This window comes from Lithobates pipiens, unplaced genomic scaffold, assembly GCF_037356315.1.
Source record: "Lithobates pipiens isolate NorthernLeopardFrog02 unplaced genomic scaffold, aLitPip1_a1.2 Scaffold_23, whole genome shotgun sequence".
In the NCBI taxonomy this organism is placed as follows: Eukaryota; Metazoa; Chordata; class Amphibia; order Anura; family Ranidae; genus Lithobates; species Lithobates pipiens.
The window spans coordinates 120,439,016-120,460,187 of NW_027507785.1; the positions used below are offsets into that span (position 1 = coordinate 120,439,016).

The window sequence follows — 21,172 nt, forward strand, 5'->3', positions numbered from 1 at the left end:
TTGCATCTGCGTCTCGTGTGCATGAAGCCTTAGTCTGGTTCTATGTTAAAACATGGATTGAGGCCCCAGGAAAGGATATTTATGCTGCTCTTGATCAGCCTCTTTCACCTGGGGTACAGCAGCACTACATTTGCCAACGTGTGTGGGTACCATTAATAATTAACACCACCCCTCTGCGTCTGCTAAAGAGTGGTGTGTTAGGCTGCGTGTCAGAAATGCACACATTCCCGGACATACAGAAATGTGAACTAAGCCTCAGACTAGGGTGCCTCAAGACTTAAATGACATTTCAAGGGCACCCTGACTGGTGTGATAATTAATGGAGGGCGACATGGGGGAAGATGGGGAAGTGTTTTCCATGGCACAATCAACCAATGTCAATTATAGTACTGTTCGTACTACTAAAAAAAAAGATGTGCACAAGTGCAAAATGTGACAATGATTTAAAGTGCTTGGTCACCAATGCCAGAAGTCTGCCAAGCAAAATAGGAGTTGGAAACTTTAAAGCATGAAGAGAACTATGATTTAATTGCATTTCTGAATCTTGGCTTCATTCTTCATATGAATGAGTTAATAATATTCCTGGCTTTGCTCTCTTTCGTGTTAGACAGGGTAAAAATGAAAAGGTGGTGGTGTTTGTCTCTACGCGAGAATTGATCTCAAAGCGAGTGCAAAAGAAGACCTTATTGATATAGAATGTGATGAGGCTGAAGCGTTATTGATGGAACTGCATATAGGTGTGCATACCTCAAAGTTAATTATTGGAGCTTGTTATAGACCACCCAGTGTTAATGAGGGAGTGGAATCTCAGCTCCTTGCATAGATAGAAAGGGCTGTAAGGGCAGGGACGGAGCTGGGGGGATATTAAAGTGGAGCACTACCCAAAAGGGGAAGCTCCATTTGTTCGCACCTTCCACCCCCCTCCACGGCCACATTTCCCACTGATACAAACTGAGAAAGAGTAGGTGATTAAAAGTTATTAGATACAAAGATATAGTTTGGTTGGAAAAAAAAAAAAAAAAAAGACACTAGTCCATCTAGTTCAACCAATAAAAAATAAATAAAAAACAAAAAAAAACAAAAAACACACAAAGAAAATCCCCACACAAATGGCAAACCTCGATATACACTATACTATACCCACAGTTGATTCAGAGGAAGTTAAAAAATACAGTAAAGCATGATGCAGTGAAGTAGTGTTAAAAATCCTGATTGCTGCATTCTTGATGCATATTTGGCAAACCACGCCAAAAACAAACCTCCCAATTGAAATGCATTGAAAACACAACAAGAACACCCCAAACATGCACACATATTGCATTTTGGATGCATTGAAAAACACACCAAAAGCAAAAGTAAAATCTCAGTAAAATCGTGGGCATTTTCACCAGCCATTATCTGCATTTTATTTTCCTTTCGGCACAATGCTGAAAACAGTATCTTCGACCGATAAGTTTGCAAAATTCCGGTGCATCACTAGTATCTGGATACTCCGAAATATACTTTCTTCCTGGATTCCATGGATTGGGATCCTGACTCTGCTTGTTCCTGTCTTACAATATATAATGAGAATATGTGCCTATTATTATTATGGGCTGCCTTACTAACCAACCATGAGGCTTAGAAGACAAGAAGGGACAGGCCAGGTTCCCAGTCCAACCAACCCAGGAAATAAGTGTATTTTAGATCATTCAGGTGTTACACAAGAGCACTAGGCAAGGACCTGATAGAGACGGATTAGTTGAGTATAACACACTTCAGGTTTGCTTAGTTGACAAGAGACCAGTCTAGAGACAGCTGCAATGGTCACAGACATAACTGCTAAATGTCTTTTGGTCACAGAAAGTCACATTTATGATAGATAGATAGATAGATAGATAGATAGATAGATAGAGAGAGAGAGATAGAGATATATATATATATATATATATATATATATAGTTATTTTTATTGCACACACACACACAGTGCCTTGAAAAAGTATTCATATCCATTGAAATTTTCCACATTTTGTCATGTTACAACCAAAAACTTAAATGTATTTTTATTAGGATTTTATGTGAAAGACTAACACAAAGTGGCACATAATTGTGAAGTGGAAGGAAAATGATGAATGGTTTTCACATTTTTTTTTTTACAAATAAATATCGTGTTGGCAACCACGCAAGGCGTATAAAGATAAGTGTGCCCCATTTACCGTCAAGCATGGTGGGAGAGGCAGTAAGGGGGACATGCGGTAGGCGAAAGGCAGTATCTACTTCCTGGGGACCAGAAGCCATCATAGGGTGGTGGCTGATTGCTTGGCTTCCTCTTTTCTGGTTTTCTATGCATATATTCAATGCAACCATTTTGATTCATTTACTGCTCTGTCCACCCTTCCTCGTGAATAGCTTTTGCAACTTTGAACCAAGCGTCTGCTGCTCATAGCAGTCCATGGTCTGACAACAGACCCTTTTTTCGTTTCAAAATAGTGCGCCATTCATCTGGCTGTAGCCTTCCGCCCCAAATGCATATCGACCCCACACACTTCCGCAAATTTCTTTCCCATTTTGACAGCATCCTCCCCTTCCCGCTCTAATACCAAGTCACAAGCCAGGCTACCCTCTTTGGGTTCCTCTGCCCCATTGTTAGCTATTGGAAAGTTTATGTGTCCAGGCTCAGGGTTTGTATGGTGGTTTTATGAAGCTGTCTTGGACGCAAAGGTCTAACAACTCTTCTGACCGTCACCTGTCCTCTTTCGGACCACTTTCCAATATATAAGGCTGCTTTTACGATTGGGATATTTATGTGTCTGCTCAGGATTTTAGATGAGTCACAAGGTTGCCTATGACTCTGAAAGAGTTTGGCAATTCCTCTATTGATCACCTGGTACCGGTTCAGAATAAATAGATAGATAGAGAGATAGATAGATCTACAGTGTTCAGCTGTCCCGCAAGCCTCCTTGGGGTGGCTGCAGGTAGGGGAGCCAAGTAATACCTGGCCACTTATTACTCTCAACAAGACATAAAAGCTAAAATACAATTCAATAATGCACCACTTCAGGGTGAAATTCAATACACCACTTTAAATGTCATCTACATGTCCCAGCACAAAACCCAAACTTCTCATTCGATCCTTCTCCACCTCTTTAAGCCCTTCTGGATGTTCAGGTTGCAAGGGGCACCTTTCAGCTCCTTGTCCCCCTATTCTGGCTTCAGCTTCTATGGCAGGGGTGTCCAAACTTTTTTCAAAGAGGGCCGGATTTGATGAAGTGAACATGAGCGAGGGCCGACCATTTTGCCTGACATTCTTTGAACCGTTAAAATTCGGTCTAAGTGTGTTTGTTCGAGCTCTAATACACTGCCCAACAAGAATTATCTTACCCTTTGTGGCTGTGTGTGGGAAGAGATGAGCTTGGGGGTATTTGTACATACTGTATTAATTGGCGTATAACACGCACCTTCACTTTAAGAGGGAAGTTTCAGGAAAAAAAAAAAATGTTTAAATAAAGAACTGTGAAGCAAAATAATGGTCAGTGCCCACCAATGCAGCCTAATCAGTGCACATCTGCAGACCCACCATTGCCAAGAATGTAGACTCACCATTGCCAAGAATGTAGACTCACCATTGCCAAGAATGTAGACTCACCATTGCCAAGAATGCCCCCACCATAGCCAGGGACGCAGCACCATTGCCAGGAATGCACTGACGAACGCCAAAGGAGAATCTCCTGTTTACACGGTGGCCTCTTTAATAGAAAGTCCCGCCTCCTTTGATGGACAGAACAGTCGTCCAATGGCAGTGCAGGAAACGGACTTCCTATTACAGAGGCCGTCCGTAAACAGGAAATTCTCCTGTGTACGGCGCTCGGTCCTGTCATCCCTGTACCTTCCGAAGCATATATATCTTTTGTGGCCCCGGCGCTGGGAGATCGTTGGGGGCCACAAAAGATATGCATGTCCAAATAACCAGGCGGGCCGTTCAAAACCGGGGTGCGGGCCGGACTTTGGACATGCCTGTTCTATGACTTTCAATGATTTGCCAGTAACAAGTTTGACTGGATAATGTACATTTAGTCTGAACACCAATATATATGCAACCTCCGGGAATAAGGGTTTGTAACCAAGAATTTCACTACCATAACCTGGCTCTACTACTCTGATCAGACCCCAACCTTCTTCATTTATACCAAAGAGCAGTCCACAAACACACTTGATACATGACATCACCGGCAAGATATGATCAACAAGATATGGCGACGACAGTGGTGGAACATGGGATTGCTCAAATCCTCATGGATCCCCACGCCACTGGGCGTATTCCCGACACCCCCTCCTGGTCGCCCGTGTTCTACAATGTATAGAAAAATATTTGTTTATTATAGAAAAATTGCATTAAAAAAATAAAAAAATTATATCATGTGTTTAAAATACAAAACATTACATCAATAATGTCATCAACATTGCAGAGGTGGATATCCCCCTCTGCTGTATTCCTCAGCACAGTCAATGACAAAAGGAACAGTAAATAGATGGGGACTACCACTTTATGGCTAACAGTCAAATATGCAATGTTGATGACATTATTGATGTAATGTTTTGTATTTTCAATACGAGATTTTTTTTATGCAATTTTTCTATAACAAATATTTTTCTATACATGAAGTTTTATATTTTTCTAACTGCTCATAAAATCAATTTTTTGAGGTTTATTCTATAGACACATGAATATGCTTTGATCTAAACCACTCCATTGTAGCTCTGGCTGTATGTTTAGGGTCATTGTCCTGCTGGAAGGTGAACCTCCACCCCAGTCTTAAGTCTTTCACAGACTCTAATGCCGTGTACACACGGCCGGACTTTTCGTCGGACTGAACTCTAAAGGACTTTGACGGAGTTCCGCCGAAACTGACTTGTCTACACACAATCACACCAAAGCCTGACAGATTCAACCATGAGGATGTACGACCAGACTAGAATAAGGAAGTTCATAGCCAGTAGCCAATAGCTGCCCTAGTGTCAGTTTTCATCCGTCGGACTAGCATACAGACAAACTGATTTTTCGACCAGACTCTAGTCCATTGGAAAGATTTGAAACATGTTCTAAATCTAAAGTCCGTCTGATTTTTTGACAGCACAGGTCTGATGAAGCCCACACATGGTCGAATTGTCCGACGCATTCGTTCCATTGGACTTTTGATGTTGAAAAGTCCGGCCGTGTTTATACGGCATGACAGGTTTTCTTCCAAGATTGCCCTGCATTTGGCTCCATCCATCTTCCCATCAACTCTGACCAGATTCCCTGTTCCTGCTGAAGAAAAGCATCCGCACAACATGATGCTGCCACCACCATGTTTCCCAGTGGGGATGATGTGTTCAGGGTGATGTACAGTGTTTGTTTTCCGCTACACATAGCATTTTGCTTTTAGGCCTCATCTGACCAGAGCACCTTCTCCCACGTTTGCTCTGTCCCCCACATGGCTTCTTAGAAACTGCAAACTGAACACTCTTCCATAAGGCTCAGCTCCTGCTCTGAGGAAGTTAGCTGTTATTGGCCAACGAAACATGTCAGCATGTTTGTGATGACGGAGGGGTCGTAGCACTAACACAAACAGTGGCAGTGGCGATGGAACAGCTGAGAGCTTGCTGCAGGTGGGGATGACACTGGATCCAACACCTAGACCAACTTCCCAAGGGGATAATCCGGTGACTTCAGGAGTGGAGATCGGTTTAGAAAGGATGGGTGGAGGTATTAAGAGACAGAGGTGGGTGAGAGTATTTTACATTGCTACCATTCAGTTGAACTTGCTGATTAGATGTGGACTGACAACACCAATTCCACCTGCTGTGTTCCTTCCTCCCCATACATACTTGTGATGGATCAGTGAACTTTTAAATGAGCATTACACTTAAGAAGTTTTACCCCCGCAGCCTTGCTTACTGGACACTGCAACCTTTACAATTAAGCCACCTGTGCCTCCAATAGACAAATGAGAACCCCTAATACTAGGTGCCACAGTTGAATTAGTGTACTAATGACCTAGGACAGCCCATGTTATACCCACTTGTTGGTTCATGCGCATCCACATTACAATAAAATTACAGCTATATATCCTGTTTGGGATGACCACAAACCACTGCTTAATTAGGAATGAGGACGATCGTATATGCAATATATTGATCAACAATACTTCAATCAACTCCCATCCTTTGAGCTGTGTGTATGTCTGAGCAGCTGCGATCCCTCTTTTTAAATGACAACGTAGTCTTTTTTTTATATTTTTGGTATTGTCCCATTTTGATACTATGGTGTGTTTTTTCTAAATAAAATGTAATTAAATTCAAACATAGTGTTCAGTTACTGTGACTCGTCCTTTCTTTTTTTTCTTTACTACTCTTCCATAAGGGCCAGATTTGTGGAGTGTACCACTAATAGTTGTCCTGTGGACAGATTCTCACACCTCCGCAGCTCCTCCAGAGTTACCATGGGCCTCTTGGCTGTTCCTCTGATTAATGCTCTCTTTGCCCGGCCTGTCAGTTTAGGTGGATGGCCATGTCTTCGTAGGTTTTCAGCTGTGGCATACTCGCTCCATTTTCAGATGATGGATTGAACAGTGCTCCGTGAGATGTTCAAAGCTTTGAATATTTTTTTTATAACCCAACCCCGCTTTAAACTTCTCCAGAACTATATCCCTGTCTGGTGTGTTCTTTAGCCTTCGTGTTGCTGTTTGTTCACTAAGGTTCTCTAACAAACTTCTGAGGGCTTCACAGAACAGCTGTATTTATACTGGGATTAAATTACACACATGTAGACTCCATTTACTAAATTAGGTGACTTCTAAAGGCAATTGGTTCCACTAAGTTTTAATTAGAGGTATCAAAGTAAAGGGGGCTGAATACAAATGCATGCCACACTTTTCAGATATTTGTAAAAAAAATAATTTAAAACCATTTATCATTTTCCTTCCACTTCAGAATTATGTGCCACTTTGCGTTGGTCTATCAAATAAAATACATTTATGTTTTTGGTTGTAACAGGACTGTATGAATACTTTTTCAAGACACTGTATATATCTACATAAAATATCTGTTTATATATTTACATACCTTTAGCCTTACGAAAAGATGAGCTTGTGCAAGTACCCAAAATGGTTCTGCTATAAGTTCCACCACAGCAGACACTCCAAAAGCCAAAACGCTAGTGCCATAATGTGGGATGATTTCAGGGTCCGGGACTTCCAAGACTCTAAGCCATATCCACCCTAGAATGAACGACCAGCCGATTCCTAATGGAACACTAAAACCATTGCACAACAGTATGTCAGACTATAGATGACTTATGATTATTTTCAAATGGTCGGATGGGAAACGCATGCTCTTTACTTGCAAAAAAAGTTGGCATTATAGTGCATATAATAACCAATTGCTAACAATTTGCAACATTCATGATTTCACAGAAGAATTAGGATACATACTTTCTACTACACCTATTTTATAAGTACATTTTCTTATCTTTTTTGTCCTAATGTAGTTCACTACATAAATACAACATTTAAATAACCTTAAAGAAGATGATTATTTGTAACAATATTGGGGATGTCTCTGTCTCTTCTGCATATCAGCACAGGCTACCTACCGTGTTTCCCCAAAAATAAGCCCAGGTCTTATATTAATTTTGGCAACGAAAGACACAGTAGGGCTTATTTTCAGGGTAGGTCATACCATGTAATGTGCTTCCTCCCTGTCAGGAATCCCCAGCGTGAACTGAATTAAAAATTGTGTCAAATACCTTTGTTACAGCGCTTCCATCACCCGCCGGAGCGGGGGGGGGGGGGGGCTGGGGTAGATCTCCTGCTGACAGCTGGGAGAAGAGGAGGAGAGCAGCGGGAGGTCAGCTAAGCATTGCTGTATCAAAGGTATTTGACAATTATATTACAGAAACACCCACACATTATATATTACTGTAATAGAGTGCAGTATAGGATTTTACAAGCATTTTAAACTAGGGCTTATTTTCAGGATAGGGCTTATATTGCAGACCTCCTAGAAAATAACAGTAGGTCTTATTTTTGGGGAAATACGGTATGCCTAATGATAAATCCTGTTTCGATCTGCATAATCTTATTCTCTTAGGACGCAGCTATTTTAATTATTTGCCTAATAAAATCCATTGTGCATTATAGCGTACTGGGTATTTTTGTGTCCCATTATCTAAATAAATAGTCTCTCAAAACAGGATCAATGGAAAAGAGCAATGGTTCTATAAAGCGAACCAAGGAGAAAACTGTCAAGAACAAGCCCTGACAGAAAAGACTGTGGCAATAGAAAATACTTAAAAAAAAATTAAATAAGGACGTAGTTCATGAAAAGCCACAGAGTAATATATTCTGTCATTCAACATGACCGTGATCTAAATTCAGTAGATAACTAGGTCAGTGAATAAAAGTCAACAGAATACAATAACTTGACTTGAATAACAAGGATATTCTTGCATTTTCAGCAATGGAATACGATAGCACAGCCCGGAGACATTTCAGTGGTGATACTCACGCAAGCCAGGTGAGGTGTATGGTGTGTGTCCAGCTCTGCCGGGTGGAGTGGCTCAGGCAGGCTCTTCGAAAGGCTTCCCGGGCAAGGAACACTACTGTGGTATATAATAAGGTCAGCCTAAAAAATAAATAAATAAATAAAAACGAGACCGATCAATAAAAAAAAAAACAATACTTTAACAACTACTGCATTTTATTTTTATACCTAAAGTGGAACAGCAATAATAACCTGAAAGAGTTGTTATTCTCTTTTCAAAACTAAGAAAGATAAAAAGAAAAAAAAAGAAAAAGAGAGAAGGTTGGCCGAAGTTCCACTTTAACCTTTTCATGTCTGGAGCTTATCAAAAAACTTTTGTGACCATACCAAATTTTAAAGTTTTAAAGGGAGAAAAAGCAGGGCCAAAACTCTTTTGGCCCTACTTCTCCTGGGGATCACATAAGTGTCCCTTTTCTGCACTCCTAAAAGATCACTGTTGGCTGATATCTCTCTGGTCCAGACTCTGGAGAGATGCCAAATTTAATGTCGGGATCCACCCAGATGCCTGGAATACCTGAGAGCCTGAGCAGGCTGCTCCTGCCCCCTCTACAGCCCAGCATTCCAGTGAGAGCTGGAAGGACAGATCAGAGAGCAGTGGCTGAAAGTCACCAGCTCTCTGTTTACAGAAATCCTAGAACTGAGTGATCAGCGATGTTTGATTGATCAGTTCTTGGTGTAGAGGTGGCAGGGGACAAATGCAGCATCAAATCAATGCTGCATCCACCTAGGTGAGTATAAATGTTTGTTTTTCTTTAATCCCAAACTTCTCTTTCAATAATGCATTTGTATTTTGACACATGGGGGATATTTACTTAAACTGGAGAGTGCAAAATCTGGTGCAGCTCTGCAAGGAAACCAACCAGCTTCCAGGTTTTTTTGTCAAAGCTTAATTATTATTATGCAGGATTGTATAGTACCAACAGTTTACGTAGTGCTAGAACTTGAGGGTAGAAATTACAAATACAATACGCTTTAATGCAGTAGGAATCAGAGGGCCCTGCTCCTTAACTGAACAAGCTGAAGTTAGAAGCCAATTAGCTACCATGCACAGCTTCAGCAGATTCTGAGTGCTCTAGTTTTAGTAAATCTCTCCCAATGGGTCTTAACCTCTTGCCGACCACCTCACACCGATATATGTCAGCAGAAGGGCTCATACAGGCAAACTAATGTACCTGTACGTTGCCCTTTAAGAGGTGGCCAGCTGCCGCAAATGCATGCCTGTGGCAAGCTCCGTAAGTCGGGACGTGGGTCCCACTGACTCTATTTCCACGGGGATACCTGCGATTGCCTCACAGAGAGGAAGCATGGGAAGATGCTAATGTAGACAAGCATCTCCCCGTTCTGCCTAGTGATAGTGTCACTGATCTCTGCCCCCTGTGATCGGGAGCAGAGATCAGGGACGTGTCACACATAGCCACGTCCCCCACAGTTAGAAACACTCCCCAGGACACACTTAACCCCTTCAATGCCAGTATCATTTACACAGGAATCAGTGCATTTGTATAGCACTGATTGCTGTATAAATGACAATGGTCCCAAAAATGTGTCAAAAATGTCCGATGTGTCTGCCATAATGTCGCAGTCACGATAAAAATCGCTGATCGACGCCATTACTAGTAAAAAGAAAAAAAATATTATTAATAAAAATGCCATAAAACTATCCCCTATATTGTATAATAACTTTTGCGCAAATCAATAAATGCTTATGGTGATTTTTTTTTTACCAAAATATGTAGAATACGTATCGGCCTAAATGGAGGAAAAAATATTTTTTTCAATATTTTTTGGGGATATTTATTATAGCAAAATTTAAAAAAATAATGAGTTTTTTTTTCAAAATGGTCGCTCGTTTTTTGTTTATAGCGCAAAAAATAAAAACCGCAGGGGTGATCAAATACCACCAAAAGAAAGCTCTATTTGTAAGAAAAAAAAAAAAAGGATGTCAATTTTGTTTGGGAGTCACGTGCCGAATCGCAAAAAGTGCTCTGGTCAGGAAGGGGGTAAAATATTCTGGGGCTGAAGTGGTTAATTTAGTCATTTGTTTTTAAAAATAACCTAAATACATTTTTTTTTTTTTTTGCTAAAAATGGAAAAAAGAAAACTGGACAAAAATGCAATTCTCATTTAGGGCTTGCACCGTGTTCTAAAAACACACTGGGTGTGACCCCAAACAAAGATCACAAACCCAGTATGTTTGCCTGCACTGGACTGCCTGGTACCACAGTATCCGGTTGCAGTGTGTTTTAAAAACGTATTGCATGAACTACTTTAAGTGCCATGCAGTGTGATTTCAGCCCATTTGAATGAATAAGTGGGTTGATATGCTCCGCTTTCCTGTGCAATTCCAGTGTGAACAAGCACTTAACGTGTAATGTGTTTTGTATTCATTTTACTAATCTAAATATTTACAGTAAGAATTTTTTATTTTATTTTTTCTATTTAGGTCCCTTTCACAATGACGGACCGATTGGGCCTACCTGTCAGTTTGACAGGTGGACCCAATGGGATCATCCATTTCGCTCTCTGGAATGACAGATGTCAGCTGACACCCACCAACATCCTATTCCAGTGATATGCAATTAGCAGACCTCCAGCTGTTGCAGAACTACAACTCCCATGAGGCATAGCAAGACTCTGAGAGCCACAATCATGACACCCAGAGGCAGAGGAATGATGGGACTTGTAGTTTTGCAACAGCTGGAGATCCGCTAATTGCATATCCCTGTCCTATTCGATCCTGTCTGCTAAAAACAGATGGATGGGGATTATCCCCCAGTGCCTTTTTCATCAGTAGGCTTTGTCTGTGTCTGCTTTGCATTAGCGAAGCAGACACGGACCAATCATCTACCTGATCAGCGGGGATCAGACGAGAGATCCCCTGCTGAGTGGGCTGATCTGTTGGCGTGAAAGGGGCTTTAGCCTGAATACAGGGACCCCAAATATACTAAGGTGTTGACACATATGTCAATGCTATATCATCCCTAAACAGTTGCAAATATTTAATTTGTTTAGACTGTACTGTGCTCCCAGTTCAATGCATGCACTACAAAAATAATTTAAAAAAAATCCAAAATGGACTTAAAACATTAAGATAAATCTAAGGGACTTAGTCCCTAATAGGGGTAGACGAATATCGTTTTTTCAGGGTCGATGCCGATTTTTTATCCGCCTTTCAGGCTGGTAACTGATATCAGGTGCTGATATTCTGTACATCACTGTCACCTGCCACCAGATGCAGCATGTCACTTGCAACTGTCACCCACCACCTGATGCAGCATGTCACTTGCCACTGTCATCTGCCACCCATTTGCGGCTTGTCACCATCACCTGCCACCAAGATGCAGCATGTCACTTTCCACTGTCATCTGCCATCCATATGCAGCTTGTCACTATTTACACTACTTCTGGCAACCTCTCTCCAGCGGCGTCAGAGAGAGTAAACTTCCACATGCAGTGAGAGATGACGTAACCATCTCTCTGCTCGCCCTTGGCTGCAGCTCTGTCAAGAGTAGCCTTAGTGTAAGAGTGGAACAGCGGTGATGCCAGGCGGGGAGTGAGAGATGATGCTCTTTGCTGCCCACCGCACCACTGACAGAGATTGGCAGAGAGAGACGCACGAGGTAAGAGTATCACAGACTTATATGCACTTGAGCACCTTATGGTTCACTTTTGTATCAATATTTATATTGTATGATACGTGTATCTATATGATGTTGAAAGCTGAATGATGACTTTAGTCGCTTATATATTATTATTATATTCTTGGATTTAAGTTATAGGCACATCACTTTAACCACTTGGCGCCCATACTACGTCTATTGACGTCATGGGCTTTCGGTGGTTATATCTGAATGATGCCTGAGGCCACAGACATCATTCAGATATCAGCATTTTCAGCCGGCGATTCCCTGCACCATAAGAATGATCATAGCGGCTGTTACTCCGCTTGATCGTTCTTACGGGCGGCGGGAGGGGGCGACCCCCCCCGGAAGTTACCATAGAGATTTCCGGCTGACCAGATTGTCCCCGGAGTCTCTATGATTGTTCGGAGGCCGGGCGCGATGTTATGACGTCACGCCCGGCCTCTGTATTCAAATTAATGGTGCCGATTTGGCTAGGAAGCCAGGATCGTTTTTTTGTTTTGTTTTTTGATTTTATTCTTCCCAGCCTAGAGGTGAGATATGGGGTCTTATTGACCCCATATCTCACTGTAAATATGTCCAATCGTGCCATATTCCTATTACAAGGGATGTTTACATTCCTTGTAATAGGAATAAAAGTCATACATTTTTTTTTTTTTTAAACTAAAAAAATAAAAATAAAATTCACAATAAAAAAAAAAAAAAAGTAAAGCGCCCCTGTCCCCGTGAGATCGTACACAGAAGCGAACACATACGTAAGTCCCGCCCACATATGAAAACGGTGTTCAAACCACACATGTGAGGTATCGCTGCGAACGTTAGAGCGAGAGCAATAATTCTAGCTCTAGACCTTCTCTGTAACCCAAAACATGTAACCAGTAAAAAAAAAATGTAAAATGTTGCCTATGGGGATTTTTAAATACCAAAGTTTGGTGCCATTCCACGAGCGTGTGCAGTTTTGAAGCATGACATGTTGGGTATCTATTTACTCGGCGTATCCTCCTCTTTCACATTATGCAAAAAATTGGGCTAACTTTACGTTTTTTTTGTTTTTTGTTTTTTTTAAGCATGAAATTGTTTTTTTTCTGAAAAAAAAACATGTTAAAAAATTTGCTGTGCAACTACCATGCGAGATAAAAATTTGTAACGACTGCCATTGTATTCTCTAGGGTCTTTGCTAAAACATATATAATGTTTGGGGGTTCCATGTAATTTTCTAGCAACAAAATTAGGAATTTTACATGTAGGAGAGAAATGTCAGAATTGGCCTGGGCGCGAAGTGGTTAACCATTTTATTTTTAAGGTTTTTGCTGCAGGTCCATCAGATCATTAGGGGGATAGTGCAGCACATGATTTATTTACCTGCGATTCTTACACGTTAGTATAGGACGTGATTAGTGCTAGCAGCTGTCATTATACTATTATAACAGGGGTAGGGAACCTTTTTGGCTGAGAGAGCCATGAATGCCACATATTTTAAAATGTAATTCCGCGAGAGCCATACAATATGTTTAAAAAAATAAAAATAATTTGTTTTATCGATTAATCGACTAATTTCAATTATAACTAATATCCACATCATCTCCCCCACTGTAATATTCACATCTCCCCTACGATTGTCTGCTTGCTTACCACTACACAGGCAGATCCACGAGCAGTTGAGGCGGGTGATGATGACGTCAGCGCGCCGCTCACCTAAGCCGCCGCCGGGTGTTCCAAGATGGCCACGGCTCCGGAGCTAGGCCAAAGCTGCAGCCTTTCCTATGGGCTCAATCCACGGATCGGCACACCACGCAATCCGCGGATTGAGAGGTAAGAGCCAGATGCAGCCAACAAAAGAGCCACATCTGGCTCGAGAGCCATAGGTTCCCTACCCCTGTATTATAAGATAGGGGAACTTTGAATTGGTACTCGCAAGACCTTTACTACTTAACTGTAAAGTTCTGCTGTATATGGATAATGTATTTTTAACATGTTTTTAAAGAGGAAGTAAACCCTTCCAAACAACTTGGACCTATAGGTAAGCCTAGATTAAGGCTTACCTGTAGGTCCAAGCAATATCTCCTAAACCTATATGGTTTAGGAGATATTTGCCCGAAAATGGGCACCGCTGTCTACGGCGCATGCGCCGTAGACAGCGGCGCGCAGGCGCACTAAATGCGGCAAATCCAAGAATGGATTTGCCAAATTTGTCGACTCCCGTGCGCATGCGCGGGAGTGACGTCATCGCGGCTTCGCCGTATGACAGCGGCGGAGCTGCGAGGCGCAACTCCCGTGCGCATGCGCGGGAGTGACGTCATCGCGGTTGCGCCGCTGTGATTCGTCGGAGCTGCGAGACGCCACAAGCAACATGGATGCGGCGGACTACAGGGGACAGCGGCGACTTCGCTGGCTCCTGTGTCAGGTAAGTGACACATAATGAGCTACTATGCGATGCATAGTAGTCCATTATGCTTTACCTTTGCAGGGAAAAAAAGAGGAAGTAAACCCATCAGGGTTTACTTCCTCTTTAATGCAAGTGAAATGAAATGATATATTTTTTCTTAAGAACAAAAATTGTGTTTTGGCACCATAGAAATACCAATATGACATCATTGGAACTAAATATTATATTTAAGGGATGCAGTGTAGAGAAAGGTCTTATGCCCTGTACACACGGTCGGACTTTCCGATGGAAAATATGTGATCGGATCATGTTGTTGGATCTGATCGTGTGTGGGCTCCATCTGACTTTTTCCTTCTGAATTTCTGACACACAAAGTTTGAGAGCTGGATCTAAAATTTTCGACAACAAAATCTGATCCTTTAAAAATTCCGATCGTGTGTAGACAATTCCGACGGACAAAGTGCAGACAAAGTGACACGCATGCTCAGAATAAATTACGAGACGAAAGCTATTGGACCGTTTATAGTCCCGTGTTCTACGTCACCGCATTCAGAACAAGTTTGGGCCAAAATCCGTTGGAAAAAAAATCAGACAAATTTTGTCTTCGGAAAGTCCGACCGCGTGTACAGGGCATTAAACGAGAAGAGTCATCTCATTACTCAGCAGCACTTAAAAGGAGAAGTCCAGCCAAAGCTTGTTTAGATGGACTTCTATGGATCACAATTTGTTTTCAGCAGAGAGCGGACTGAAGCCTGTTCTCTGCTGACGTCACAGAAATCAGTCCAGGCACCACATCATCCCAACAATGGAAGTCTGGATCTGCCAGGTGCCTGGACTGACACCTGTCTCAGCCTGTCAGCGAGCCTCTGAGAGACTGAGATGGCCGCTCCCCACCCCTCCACATCTCAGCTCTCCAGTGAGCGAAAAGGACAGTCAGCAGCTCTCTGCAAGGGGAGCTGTGAGAACCGAGCCATTAGTGGTGTTTAATCGGTCAGTTCTCAGAGCAGAGGCGCAGGGGGCAGATGCAGCATCCATCTAGGTAAGTATGAAGCCATAAAAAAAAGAAAAAAAAAAAAAAAAAACACACAACCTTACTTAGCTTTTAAAGACAAACCTTTAGGCCTCATGCACACCAAGTTTTTTGCAATAGCATTTTTTAGCAAAACTATACTACCATAAAAGCTTATGGCTCAAAAACACTGATATTTGTTTTATCAAAGCGTTTTTACAGCTTAAAACCCACTATGTCTGGGGGTTTTTCCCAGCCAGAAAACGCCCCTGGCATAAAATGCAGATAACTAATTATGGACACATAGAATAACATGCTAGGGAGTTTATTGGCTGCAGAAATAAAGGCCTAAAGCCAAAAACAGCAGCTGTACAAACGGCCAAAGTACATGAAGCCTTATCATTGTTTCTTAGCAAATCAAACTACAAGTTCACAAAATCTACAAATAAATGTATAGTACTTACCGCACATTTACAATGCCAATGATCTCCTTTGAAACATACCGCAGAGTAAATGCATTCAAAGCAAAAGTAAGGAGACGAAAGAGAACCTGTGGAGATAAGGAGATCATCTTAACACTGGTGCATGCTGCAAACTATACCCATCTACTACTACAAGTTTTCTCAGTCTATCACATCATACCTAAGTTGTTTGTTAGGTGGAAGACTCTGTGATAAATACAAAAAATGCATCTGCTCCAATTCATTTAGAAAAAAATGCTAGACGTCTGGCTGTCTTCCTAACCCTTAAAAGCCAACTCCACCTTTCTGACCATATTGCGTGTAACACAAATGTAACACCAATTTTATAGAATACAAAAATTATTCTCCCATCAAAATTAAATTGACAGCTGTGAATGAAAAAAAAAAAAAACACACTACAGGTTCCACCTACCACCACATCAGAGGAACTGTATTCTCAATGGAGCACATGGGCGGTGAACTCATCGCACTTGTAGTCCATTGATACTTCCTCCAGTCTCGTAGCTGAAAGGTCAGGTGCTCAGATGTGGTCGGATCCTAGTCTGAACTAATCTGAGTGACCCTGGCAGAAAGCTGTCAATGTGCTCTGCCAATAATAAGTGGCAGAGGCATTCCCCGCAGTAGCACGTATACACATCACTTGTAAACATGTGGCTGTGTGGAGGAGAACACACCAAAGCTCATCTCTAGTCCAAATCATGTATTTTTTAAGAAGAAGCTAAGTTAGATCTAAATGAGAGGCTCCCCCGTTTAAAGATGGCTTAACAGTTTCACCTTTTTAAAGCGGAGCTTCATTTTTGTGTTTATTAAAAATCAACAGCTACAAAAATTTAAGCTGCCGACTTAATAAACACACACTCACCTGTCCCAGGATCCAGCGATGTGGTCGCCCTAAACATCGCTTTTCTTCCCCTCCTCTCCCTGGCATTTCAACTGTGAGCACCCGGCTGTGACAGCTTGTGGCTTCACAGCCGGGTGTGAGTCACATAGCGGGCTCTGCACGTGCTAGGAAGTCGGCACTGCGCTGCGCTAATCACAGGCAGTGAGAAATTTCTCTGCAGTCGCACATTGGGACAACGTCTCACTGCCTGTGATTAGCGCAGTGGATCTTCCCATTTACCAAGACTCCTTTCACACGGGCAGCTGAGGGGCAGTAAAACAGTTGATTTGCGTTTTTTTTTTACCGCACTCTGACCACCCACCTACAAGACATGGTGCCGCTCAGGTGATTACACATGGCTGCAGTCGCAATGTTTTGCATCATAGTGCGGTGATTTTAACACAGCATGCCCAGTTTGACAGATGACACCACCTGTCAAACTCTCCCATGTAAGTACATGGGACTGTGCCACAACTGTAAGCCAAATGTGATTGGCAAAATTGCTGTTCAGACAGGGGCTGAATCCCTTCCCCCATGCAGAGAGGCATTTGCCTCTATCTGGAAATCTCATGCAGTCTTTAGAAGTTGATGTACATGCAGCGTCGCATGTCAAAATTTCCACACGTGGCTGGAGCGGGCGTTTGGATCCAAACGCAGGCACTGTGCACACCACTGTGCCTGCAACTCTGCATCCACTTCTGCGGGCTGCCTGCACACAACTCTGAGGTGGAGATACCGCTCTCTATGTAGGACAGGACTCCGTGCCCAGCGTCTGAATGAGCCCTCAAAGAGAAATTCAACCTCCCTATCAAAGAACTATTTTAAACCAAAATGCTTCTGTACTTTGTTAGCATACACAGTGAAATATTGGAACATGAATAGAATAACACTGATTTATAAGCAGATTCTTTCATGTGAGAGAGATTATATATATATATATATATATATATATATATATTCAGTCTCTGTATTGGCACAGTACCTGCAAAAGCATAGTGTAAGATGCCAGCTTTGTGGTGTCTGTGAGCACATCTTCCTGAGACCCCATTTTCCAGGTGAGTTGTTGCAGCGAACAGGTATTCAGCAGGTAGTACTTCTATGTTCTAATAGTAGTTATACCAAACATTACAGTCTCACGGCTGAGTCTGGCGCCACCATCTTTGTTTTGGGTAGAGCTACATTCATATACATACGTTGCATATTAACCGACCATTTGCATCTATAAATACTACCAGAACTTTTTTCCCTTTTTCTTAACTATATACAATCGTCACTCAAGGACAACTCCGCAACGAAGCAAATCGAAAGCCCTCAGGAGAAATTGGCGGAAGTCTGAGCTGTCACTGATCAAGGGACTGGTCATGTGATCTGGTCATGTGATCTCCCCTGTATCACACTTCATCAGGATTGCTGCTGCCACCTACTGGTGGGAGAAGATTTTGTCTTATGGCAGATGATTTGTTTGAACAGTTTTTGCTGAAAAAAAAAACATCTACAATTTATTACAGCAGTGTTTCTCGTATAATCCGTTTTTCATGTCCACATTGTATTTCAATTAGTTCTATCCTAGTCTTACATCTGAACAAGTTTGTAAACTTACTATGAATTGTTCCAATAAATCTATCAGCGCAATTCACTAATGAACAAATAACTACAATATAACATACCTCCCAACTTTTTGAGATGGGAATAACAGACACCTATCAGCAAAAGTATGCAGGGATAGGACACACTCCTTGCCACGCCCCCATAAAGGAGAATTGTACAAAAAAACAAGATTGGTTAAAGGGGTTGTAAAGGTTAAATTTTTATTTTTTTTAAATAACAAACATGTCATAGTTACCTCCACTGTGCGGTTCGTTTTGCACGGAGTGGCCCCGATCCTTTTCTTCTGGGGTCCTTCGGATGCTGTCTGGGCTCCTCCCCTCAAGAGCTAACCCCCCTCTGGGAAGCGTTCTCCCAAGAGGGTTAGCTTGCGGACACGCTCCCGTGCATAGTTGCCAACATTGTAAAAAAAAATTCGGGACACTTTTTTGGCAGTAGGCGGAGTTGTGTTATAAGTAGGCGGTGGGGCATGCAGTTATAGGTGTGGCATAGGAAAAGGATAAAATGCGGTGCCCGCAGCCTGCCGCGGCAAAGTATGGGCTTGATTTACATAAAATAGTGGGCGTGGCTTACATGGGGCATGGCTCAAAGGGGTGTGGTTAGTTTCTGAGATGAATGCTGGGTGGAGAGGGAAAGGGGGGGGAGGGTGGAGGGATGGAGGGACAGCAGCCCCCCGATCCTACACCACAATAGCAATGTGTTTTCCAGAGTTTGACAATCAGTAGATAAAGATACTCCAAATACCTGGTGTTAGCGCTTCAATCATCCCGGCGCCATGATTGTTATGGTGTCAGGATGATTGAAGCGCATTATTTCTATTATTACATTGTAATATGAAATTAAATCATTTAACTCACCATAATGCAGAATCAGTGGGAGCCATGAGCGCGTCACTAGCCACGTTGCCTGCCACCAGATGCCATCAGGTGCCCTCAGCAGAGTCCCTCCTTACATCAGGTGCCCCATCAGAGCAGCCTTCCTCACATCTGGTGTCCATCAGCGGAGCCCCTCCTAACATCTGGTGCCCCTCTGACATCCAGACTCTGACTGTGCCCCTCTGACATCCAGACTCTGACTGCGCCCCTCTGACATCCAGACTCTGACTGCGCCCCTCTGACATCCAGACTCTGACTGCGCCCCTCTGACATCCAGACTCTGACTGCGCCCCTCTGACATCCAGACTCTGACTGCGCCCCTCTGACATCCAGACTCTGACTGCGCCCCTCTGACATCCAGACTCTGACTGCGCCCCTCTGACATCCAGACTCTGACTGCGCCCCTCTGACATCCAGACTCTGACTGCGCCCCCCTGACATCCAGACTCTGACTGCGCCCCCCTGACATCCAGACTCTGACTGCGCCCCTCTGGCATTCAGACTCTGACTGCGCCCCTCTGACATCCAGACTCTGACTGCGCCCCTCTGACATCCAGACTCTGACTGCGCCCCCCTGACATCCACACTCTGACTGCGCCCCCCTGACATCCAGACTCTGACTGCGCCCCCCTGACATCCAGACTCTGACTGCGCCCCCCTGACATCCAGACTCTGACTGCGCCCCCCTGACATCCAGACTCTGATTGCGCCCCCCTGACATCCAGACTCGCTGGCGCCCCCTCTGACATCCAGACTCACTGGCACCCCCTCTGACATCCAAACTCACTGGCGCCCCCTCTGACATCCACAGACTGGCCCCCTCTGACATCCACAGACTGGCCCCCTCTGACATCCACAGACTGGCCCCCTCTGACATCCTATCCACAGACTGGCCCCCTCTGACATCCCATCCACAGACTGGCCCCCTCTGACATCCCATCCACAGACTGGCCCCCTTCTGACAGATCCCATCCACAGACTGGCCCCCTTCTGACAGATCCCATCCACAGACTGGCCCCCGACATACCACTGGCCCCCGACATCCCGTCGTTGCCGCGTGGAGACTTTGAAATGTGGCGCCGCCACAGGTTCTCTATTGAAGACCAGCTTCTGGTCTTCTTAAAAATGGCAGCTGGCGGAGACACTGTCTCCGCCGGCCGCGGACCTCTAGCGGCCGGCCAGCGGCGAAAAACGGGAAACTTGAATTTCCTGGGACAAACCAAATTTCCCGGGACAAAATTAATTTGGGACAAATATCCTGATCCCGGGAATGTCCCGGGAAATTCGGGACTGTTTGGCAACTATGCCCGTGTGATACACTCGGAGGCTATAGCCGCTGAGTATATAACTCGGCCCCGCCCCCGGCACGCCGCATCATTGATTTGATTGACAGCAGCCGGAGCCAATGGCTGCGCTGCTATCAATCATTCAATGAAGAGCCTACAAGAGCTGGGGGATAGAATCGCGGGATCATGCCCACCGAGATTTGGGGCTCAGGTAAGTAAAACGGGGGCGGAGAGTGCAAGGTGTTTTTTCACCTTAATGTATAGGATGCATTAAGGTGAAAGAAACACAAAGCTTTACAACCTATTTAAACCCACAAGTGCTTTTTTTACCACTACTATTCTTTTATATTGACTTTTGGAATTTACAAATGCAGCAATTTAGAAATCAGATGAAAGGTTTAGCGCTGGAAAACACTTTTTGATATATAAAAAGTGCATTTTATA

General features: G+C 43.2%; 1 protein-coding gene across 1 annotated transcript in view; it reads right to left on the minus strand.

Moving 5' to 3' along the window:
- Window positions 1–18,387, minus strand: part of RFT1 (RFT1 glycolipid translocator homolog) — a 63,472-nt gene extending 45,085 nt beyond the window's left edge. The window contains exons 1-4 of the mRNA XM_077452274.1: window positions 17,945–18,387; window positions 16,065–16,150; window positions 8,529–8,645; window positions 7,086–7,275 (exon numbers count right to left, since the gene is read on the minus strand). Of these exons, the coding sequence (XP_077308400.1) occupies window positions 7,086–7,275; window positions 8,529–8,645; window positions 16,065–16,150; window positions 17,945–18,010 (459 nt within the window). The 5' untranslated portion in view covers window positions 18,011–18,387. The remainder of the gene's footprint in view (window positions 1–7,085; window positions 7,276–8,528; window positions 8,646–16,064; window positions 16,151–17,944) is intronic.
- Window positions 18,388–21,172: the final 2,785 nt, after the last annotated feature.